Source organism: Nerophis ophidion, linkage group LG04 (genome assembly GCF_033978795.1).
Source record: "Nerophis ophidion isolate RoL-2023_Sa linkage group LG04, RoL_Noph_v1.0, whole genome shotgun sequence".
NCBI classification, from domain to species: Eukaryota; Metazoa; Chordata; class Actinopteri; order Syngnathiformes; family Syngnathidae; genus Nerophis; species Nerophis ophidion.
In genome coordinates, this window is record NC_084614.1 from 33,405,729 (window position 1) to 33,414,620 (window position 8,892).

The window sequence follows — 8,892 nt, forward strand, 5'->3', positions numbered from 1 at the left end:
AAGCCAGTGCAGGTAAGCCAGTATAGGCGTAATATGCTCAAACTTGCTTGTTCATGTCAAAAGTCCAGCAGCCGCATTTTGTACCAATTTGTAACATTAGGGAGACGTAATAAATAGAATGTGTGATTCTAGTACTGTTTAAATACATACTGTATGTATTTAAAAGCTAAATAATCCATTTAGAAATGGTTTGGGGATCATTTCTGAGCAGGTACATTGGTGCTCGTCCTTGCTGAACAATAAAAACTAATAAATCCTCCAGAATGGAAAAATTACATATTGCTTGCATTATGTTGCCTGTGTAATCATTGCATCCAAAAAGTAGAATCAGAACTGTAGCCATCCTGTGGCCTCAATTATTTAAGTGCAAAAGCATCCAGCGGGAATGTTATGGTTTCCATTATGTGTCATTAAAAGTTACAAGGAGGCCAACGAGGAAGCAATTATGTAAGTTCTCTGACTACATAAATATATGCCACAGAAACACTAATGGATAATTGGTGAAGCTGTATTTTTATTTGCACTCCAATTGTACTGACTATTTAAGAAAAAAATTGTATTTTTCATTCTTTGGTTAGAATATTTTTACAGTATATTTTAGCACTGCGTAATTGTATATACATTTATTTTTCTTCAGTTTTTGACTACTTTTTTTCAGTACAGTTGATTAGTACTTATTTTTGAGATCAGCCTGACCCGGGCCTTGATAATAATATTTGTGATGAACACATGCTTTCGTATCATTTGACAAGGGTATCCTGTTAAATTATAGGTAGATTAATTATAAATATTACATCTGATTAAAATCAAGAGTAAAATTACTAATTCAGTGTTAATACTAGCGTGGGCCCCAGTCCCCTCTTCAGTGGAAATGTTGGGCCCCAAGCTCAAAAAGGTTAAGAACCCCTGTTGTAGTATAATATGGGAGGGGATTATATGGCAATAATCTGTAATAAGAGGTGAGTGTGCAGGTGGATTTACACACATGTGAACACACAAAAATACGGAGCCCCTAAAGGGACATGGGGATTTTTTTTTTTTTTTAGACATGTATCTCGTGCGCACGAGAAACTATCTCGTGGCCACGAGAAAGTTTCTCATGGCCACGAGAAACTTTTTATTTAAAAAAATTAAAAAAAATGTTTTTAAATAAAAACTATCTCGTGGCCACGAGAAAGTTTCTCGTGCGCACGAGAAAGCATTGGATGCGTGCACGTGGTTTGAGGTGTGTTTTAAAATGGCAGTTTAGGAGTTTATGCGGCTCTATTTCCAACAAAGACGTTCCCTCGCCCATAATCTCCCGTTGCTCAGCAGTTTTGATACCTGTTATTAAACAAAGATGGCTGCTGTAGATTTATTCATGTTCCTTCAAATGCGGAATATACCTGAAAGTGTCATCAACAAACTAAAAGAAGACAAGGTGAGGAAACTTATTAACTTTTATATAAAGTAAGAAATAGCCTACTTTTAATGTTGCTATTTTACTGTAGGAAATACCATTTAGCAAACGTTTTGCTTTTTACAGATCGACACCAATGTCATAGGCATTATGACAGATAAGGAGTTAAGCAAGTATATCGAAAGATATGGGGATCGACTTGCGCTCAGAGCATTTTGCCGTCAAAGAACTGTGACAAACGAAGAGTCGGGTGGAGCCGAGACAGTGAAGTCCTCCCTCATGCAGAAATTAAGAGACAGGTTAAGAACTCCTAATACTGTACAAGGCACCGCTACTGGCCAAAAAAATGCAGCCAAAATCACCCGGCGGGTTGAAATGGGATGGCTCCACTTTGAGAGTGGAATGTATCACCAGGTTAGAACGAGAAAAGGAGGAGGAACACGGAATCTGTCGGTCCAGAAATCAGTGACTATGGGTGAACTGTTGGAGACAGGCAAATGCTTGTTTTTTGCAAATGGGCATTCATCAAAAGGACTGATAGAAGACTTCGAGTTTGACATTTGTGATTACAGTCACAGTCCTGTGCCCCGTGAAGTCACGGTGGGCCAGCTGTACGAACAGACTAAACTAAAAATGCTACGCGTCTACACAGCCACCAAGTCTAACAACATTCTACTTCTCTCTGATGAATCATCGGACATGGAGCCAACACAGAAAACGCCGCTGAAGGTAATTATCCTCTGCCACATTTGTGATATCAATACATAGATTACTGTAGGTATTCCATTTATATTGATTGCATGCGTCGCCAGGCTCTGCTTTTTATCCACAGACTTATCAGATTTAATGTTTTATTATCTCTAGCAGGGGTGTCAAAAGTGTGCCCCGCAGGCCATTTGCGGCCCACAGCTAATGTTTTAAAGGCCCACGTCACATTCTAAAAATACTAATAAAATAAACAAAAAATAACAAAAGTGGAATGAAAAAGTTTAGAGGTGAAATGTAATTTAGAAAAAGGTGCACTGTTGACTAATAAAACAAAGCTGTTTTTTCTTTAAAACTGTCATTGCTCAAAACATAATATTGAATGAAAATGTATGTTTTTATGAATTATTGAACTATCCTAGGCAGCTGAGATAGGCTCCAGCACCCCCTGTGATCCGGAAAGGGACAAGCAGTAGAAAATGGATGGATGGATGGATGTTTGTTTGCCACAAAAAAACATAGTTTTGTTTGACAAAAAGGGTATAAAACAAACAAACGAAAATGTATGTATGCCCTGGCACACCATTATCATCATTTCATGACCCAAGCAAAAAAGTGTTTACACTTTTATACTGAAATAAATACACCTACCACTTATTAAATAATAATACAGAAACAAATTAAGTTAGAATCCATGAAGGAAAGAAGAATGTGAATGAATGTTTATAACTGAAGACATTTACATATGCATTAAAATGTGTTTTCTTTTGTATTATTTGTTTAATGGATTAAGTAACGTCGATAACAACCTTTTTCCAAAACACAGTACAGAATGTGAGATATAACAGGATAATGCATACATTTATCATTTGTTTTAAAAAGCTTACAAAAAAGTGGAACCCCCAAAATATAGTGTGGGGCCCCATTTTGAAAATTCCTAGCGCCAATACTGATTATGGTTGTGTACCACACCTGTCTTATATGACGGATATGATGTTGATATTCACGTTTGCTTTCTTACCTGTGGTCTTATTCAATGTGATCTGTACTTTCACAGATGTCTTTTTTTTTTTAGGATAAATCTAGTGTCTTATTTCTATGTCAAGTCTGTATAAGCTCACAATGTGCTGCTCACAATTTGCTGCTCACCGTTTTATAGGCTAGGTCTAGGACAATGAAGACACGATCCTTGAGGAACAAGACCAGGAGACTCAATGAAGTGGATCATCCAGAGAGCTCCTCTGATTTAGATCTATCTCCAAGTGGCTCAATGCAGCAAAACCATGAACAAGTAAGCACTCGTATTGCATTTTTATGGAACCAGTCTTTGCTAAACAGTACTGAACTTGTGTTGTCTGAAGATTTTATTGTACCAAAATGTTCAGTATTCATTAAAATTCAAACATATTTTTATAGTTATAGTTTCCTGTAGTGTCATTTAAATTAAATCTGCATGACACAGGAGCTATGTCTATTATAAATCACAGGTGAAATATATGAGGGCACAGAAATGGCCTTTAAGAAACCATAATTTATAGTTTTAGTTTTAAATCTGCAGTTAAGATGGAAGTCTGTGAATGCTTTAAATGTTATCCTACATTAATTAAAAATGCATACACCAAATAATTTACTCAGGTGCAGAGTGTTGTAGTCACATGAATATATATAGCAGCTTCCATCCATCCATCCATTTTCTACCGCTTGTCCCTTTTGGGATAGCGGGGGTTGCTGGTGCCTATCAGCTGCATTTGGGCGGAAGGTGGGGTACACCCTGGACAAGTTGCCACCTCATCACAGATAGACAGACAACATTCACATTCACACACTAGGGCCAATTTAGTGTTGCCAATCAACCTATCCCCAGGTGCATGTCTTTGGAAGTGAGAGGAAGCCGGAGTACCCGGCAGCTTGGATGAGATTATTCAAACTATAGATAATATGATAGGTTGATTGGCAACCCTAAATGGTCCCTAGTGTGTGAATGTGAGTGTGAATGTTGTCTGTCTATCTGTGTTGGCCCTGCGATGAGGTGGTGACTTATCCAGGGTGTACCCTGCCTTCCGCCCAATTGTAGCTGAGTAGGCACCAGCGCCCCCCGCCACCCTAAAGGGAATAAGCGGTAGAAAATGGATAGATGGATGGATAATACATTTGTTTGTTTTCTTGTTTTTTATATGAAATGATCAATAGAGAAGAGAGACAATCAGCCAGTCAAGATCAGCAACTCCTGAGATGGGTAACACAGAGCTCCTGCATACACAACCTACTGAGGATGTTGGCAGTCATACTCAGCAGTCAACAAGAAGGCATGGATCTGAAGATGACTGTTTAACGCCTGTGCCAAGTCAAGATGCAGACCAGTTGTTAAGTGATGTCTCAGATTCCCCTCTTAATCCTGCCATTCAACAATCTCTTGAGGACTCTGAAGTGAAGTTTGGACCCATTGTTGGTGATGATAGTGATTCTCAAGACACCACACTTCCCTGGAATCCACATGACTTGAGCAGCATGCAGGTACAATGTAGCACTAACGTCTTACAGTCCTGTAAAATTGTTACATTTTACATTTTTAAAATGTACAAAAACTGTAACATTACCATCCGAAGATCTTTCATCCTAAGCATATGTTTTTAGATTCATGTTTCATCCAACCATTCCAAAACTCATTTGTAATTTAATGCATCGTTGTATGAAATAGAAAAGCGGAAAATTTAAAACCACAACATTATCACCATTTTTGCATGCTATTTGATACATTGATTGTCAAAATCTTTGATTCTTTTCTGTTCACAAAAGGATTAATCAATCAATAATCACACTTAATTACCTTTTTAAAATATCTTGCAGCATTCCACATTCAATGATGGTCCTGTATCATCAAGCTGTCTTCCAGCATCACCAGATCCATTTGACAAAGAAATCCTTATTTTGAAATTAAGACGAGTAAACATAGTTGATGATGTCCTTAATGTCTTCATGGATCCAAAAGTACTGAATGCTCGTCTAAGAATGGAGTTTACAAATGAGAAAGCTATGGACAGTGATGGTGTGTCAAGAGAGGCGTACTCCGCATTCTGGGACCACTTCTTGGACCAGTGTGAGGGGGAAGATGAACGAGTACCCAGGCTACGACCAGACTATTCTGAGAAGAAATGGCAAGCGCTCGGAAGAGTGTGGTTGAAAGGATACCTGGACCACAAAATCCTACCAATCAGACTGTCACCAGCCTTTGTTCTTGCCTGTTGTAAAGGAGTTAGCTCAGTGGATGAAGAACTATTAATGATGTCATTTGCCAGATTTCTTTCAGAAAATGAGCGTGTGTCGCTTGAAAAAGCACTACAGGGTACCATTGATGAAACTGTTGAGGAGGACTTACTTGATGTCTTCTCCAGAATGGGATCTCACTGCCTGCCCCCTAAAAATAATTTACGGGCTGCTATTTTAACAATGGCCCACAAAGCTCTTCTTCAAGAGCCAAAGTTTATAATTGACTGTTTCCACTCCAGTGTTCATAATGCTATGCCAACGCTCATAACCACAGACAACATAATGGAGATATATGAATCTAAGAGGCCAACTAACAAGAAAGTGGCCCAGATGATAAAATCATCACTTGAAAGCCTAAATCCACAAGAGCAGACTGCTCTTAACCACCTGCTACGGTATGTGAGAAGCATCGACCAAAGAAAATTGGAGATTTTCTTACGCTTCTGCACAGGATCTACTGTGCTGTGCAAAGACACAATTGAAGTCATTTTTAACACATTGTGTGGTTTAAGTCGCAGGCCTGTAGCACACACATGTGGAGCAGTTCTTGAGTTACCATGCACTTACATCACATACCCTGAGTTTCGCAAAGAATTTGATAATGTCTTGTCTGGTGACTGCTTCACAATGGATATTATGTAGTGAATGGAAAGCACATCTATCTTCTACACTGAGTTTTGCATTTGTCTGATGCAAAACTGTTTCTACAGATTTTCATTTATTGTTCTTATTAAAACAGAGACCGTTTACATTTTTAAAATTGTTTTATTTTCTTATTTTTTTCTGTAAATTGTTAGTACATTGAGATTCAGTTTTTTTTCCACAAGACAGTTTAATAATTTTGATAAGTCAGCAGGGTCTGTTCTCATAGGTAAATGTCCCTTTTTGTACAATTATTACATTTTCATGTGCATCTTTTATACAATTGTTATTCTGAATAATGTTCAGAATTTATGTCATCATTCAACAAACAAGTTCATGTTCAATGCAAGTACAATACATTTCTAATGGTTGTTCAGTTCTGTTCATTTCCTCTTTCATGTCCTGCCTTGTTTCTCTTTGCAGTCAGTGTGCATATAGTGACATATCAATCCTATTTGCACCTCAGTTTTGCTGCAAAATGTTCTTAATGTTTGTGGCATAGCACTGTTCAAGTGTAGTCAGTGTGGACATGTTGTGGCTCTGAATAATCTGAATAAAAATCCATCTCAAATTAGAGAGTTGATGTTATCTCATTCCTCAAGTGAAGGTACAAATCCAATGCCTGATAAGCATCAGCTGGAAGATGCAGCTGTGACTCTGCCATCAGAATGTTGCAGATGTTGTAGATGTCTGTGTCACATGGCACTGCTGGTCGAAATGTGCAGTTACTCTGACACAACTGTACATCAGCTCTGTCCACTGGGGAAATGCAATCACAAGTTGTGTAGAGTTCTGGGAACATGTACATGATTCGGGGGCGACCACTGGGCACCCTGTCATTCTTTGATGGTCTGATGACATGTGCATCCCACACATTGATGGTCTCGTCTAATTCATCCTGGAAAAACAGTACAGAGAGAAAGAAAAGTACATTAATATGCAATTTGTTATTATCATCATGTGCTCTTTAATTTAGTTATGAGATTACTTCAAATAAATTATGTTAAATCTTGAGGTTTTTGATGACGTTAGGAGAAAATGAGTGGAAAAGGCCAAATATAAATATATAAATTAATAAACATAAATGAATAAAAACAGTTTGCTGCCCACTATGCTTGTACGGGGGGGGGGGGGTTATTAGGGCTACCAAACCCCCCGACACTGATGATGAATTAATAGGGTATTGTAGGACACCAATAACAGTAATTAAGAAGACACATAGACATGAGACACAAGTGCTAATATTCACACCCACTGTCTGCTCATGGAAGGATGTTAAAAGACAAAAACGAAAATGTAATTCAGTAGTTTTTCCATTAGATGGCACTGTTGTACTGTTGATTCATTCCATCTCTGCAGCCCGCTTGTAAAAAAGAGATGCACTTGCTATATTACATGTGTGTGCATGCCAGTCAATAAAAACATCAGAAAATAGATAAAACAATGCATTGTCGCTTACCTGAATGAAGCTCATAAAGCAGAACTGAATTAGACCTCGGTCCAAGTATGTGCCACCGAACAAACCACGGTCCTTCAGGTCAGTGAACATAGAGATATAGAACTCCATTGATTCTCTTCTGAGGAAACCCCACCAACTCTCTATGCGCTGATTTGCTGTGCTTGCCCCTTCGATGTAGCTGTCAATACCAGAACCGTCATCAATGTTGCGACGGAGAAAACGCTGAAAGTCTCTGACTTTAACATTTTCAGTGCCCCGATCGCCTCTGACAATCCTCGGACAACCACCAAATTTCTTCACTGCCTCCATATAGTAGCCTCCAATGATTTTTGGGTCACTGCTGGTCGTAAATGCATTCATCCAGATAATTTTCCGGGAGAATCCGTCAATACAGCCGTTTATACAGATACCAAATGGTTTCAGTTTGTCATAAGAGTCAAAGTGCCAAATATAATTGGGCCCTTTTGCGAAATAGTTGCGACGATGGAGCCGTCTCCTTGCTCTGAGTTCAACACCCCTCGGGTCAAGTTCTTTAAGAATTAAGCGTACTTCTTCTTTCTTTACGTGTAATCCATCCTCCTTGCATTTAGTGTACATCCACCTATATCCACACAGCAGGCCACTTGTTTGTAACTGCTGCTGAATGAAATCTACCACGCGATCCAAAGAGGTGTATCCTTTGCGCCGAAACAGACTACATGCCTTCATAATTCGTTTTAAATGTCTTTCAGACACAATATACCGATGACGACTTGCAAGCAAAGCAGCAATGTCCTTACAATGAAGTCCGAGTTGGAAATACAGCCGAATTAACTCCTGAACTGCCATTTTAACACACACCTCAAACCACACGCACGCATCCAATGCTTTCTCGTGCGCACGAGAAACTATCTCGTGCGCACGAGAAACTATCTCGTGGCCACGAGAAACTATCTCGTGGCCACGAGAAACTATCTCGTGGCCACGAGAAACTATCTCGTGGCCACGAGAAACTATCTCGTGGCCACGAGAAACTATCTCGTGGCCACGAGAAACTATCTCGTGGCCACGAGAAACTATCTCGTGCGCACGAGAAACTTTTTATTCCCAAAAAAAAAAAAAAAGAAGTTTTTATTTTTTTTATAGAAAGTTTCTCGTGGCCACGAGAAACTTTCTCGTGGCCACGAGATAGTTTCTCGTGCGCACGAGATACATGTCTAAAAAAAAAAAAATCCCCATGTCCCTTTAGGGGCTGTCTAAAAAAAAAAAAATCCCCATGTCCCTTTAGGGGCTCCGTACAAAAACCTAAAATTTGCTCATGTGTGATTATTTAGTAGATAGTACAGCAAAAAAAAATATAATATTGTAAAAATGTTAAGCTTGAAACTACACTCACTGACCCCCACATGCAACTGCACAATCACATGGGATCCAATATGAA

At 38.9% G+C, this 8,892-nt stretch overlaps 2 protein-coding genes across 2 annotated transcripts; one reads left to right on the forward strand and one right to left on the reverse strand.

Moving 5' to 3' along the window:
* The first annotated feature begins 1,076 nt into the window (after positions 1–1,076).
* Positions 1,077–6,906, forward strand: LOC133551297 (uncharacterized). Its single transcript, XM_061897868.1, has 5 exons — positions 1,077–1,420; positions 1,526–2,128; positions 3,264–3,395; positions 4,295–4,618; positions 4,952–6,906. Exons 1-5 carry the CDS (start codon positions 1,340–1,342, stop codon positions 6,011–6,013), a joined length of 2,202 nt encoding a protein of 733 aa, XP_061753852.1. The 5' UTR covers positions 1,077–1,339; the 3' UTR covers positions 6,014–6,906.
* Positions 6,117–8,432, reverse strand: LOC133551299 (uncharacterized). Its single transcript, XM_061897869.1, has 2 exons — positions 7,473–8,432; positions 6,117–6,911 (listed from the first exon to the last, which is right to left on the reverse strand). Exons 1-2 carry the CDS (start codon positions 8,298–8,300, stop codon positions 6,585–6,587), a joined length of 1,155 nt encoding a protein of 384 aa, XP_061753853.1. The 5' UTR covers positions 8,301–8,432; the 3' UTR covers positions 6,117–6,584.
* Between the last annotated feature and the right edge of the window lie 460 nt (positions 8,433–8,892).

What these genes read in the sequence shown, in the direction of transcription:
- LOC133551297 (XM_061897868.1), top strand. Translation starts at nt 1,340, where the DNA reads ATGGCTGCTGTAGATTTATTCATGTTCCTTCAAATGCGGAATATACCT. An exon ending in ACAAACTAAAAGAAGACAAG is followed by an intron (nt 1,421 to 1,525) that starts GTGAGGAAACTT and finishes TGCTTTTTACAG; the next exon opens with ATCGACACCAATGTCATAGG. An exon ending in TGCAGCAAAACCATGAACAA is followed by an intron (nt 3,396 to 4,294) that starts GTAAGCACTCGT and finishes AATGATCAATAG; the next exon opens with AGAAGAGAGACAATCAGCCA.
- LOC133551299 (XM_061897869.1), bottom strand. Translation starts at nt 8,300, where the DNA reads ATGGCAGTTCAGGAGTTAATTCGGCTGTATTTCCAACTCGGACTTCAT. An exon ending in GCTTTATGAGCTTCATTCAG is followed by an intron (nt 6,912 to 7,472) that starts GTAAGCGACAAT and finishes CTGTTTTTCCAG; the next exon opens with GATGAATTAGACGAGACCAT.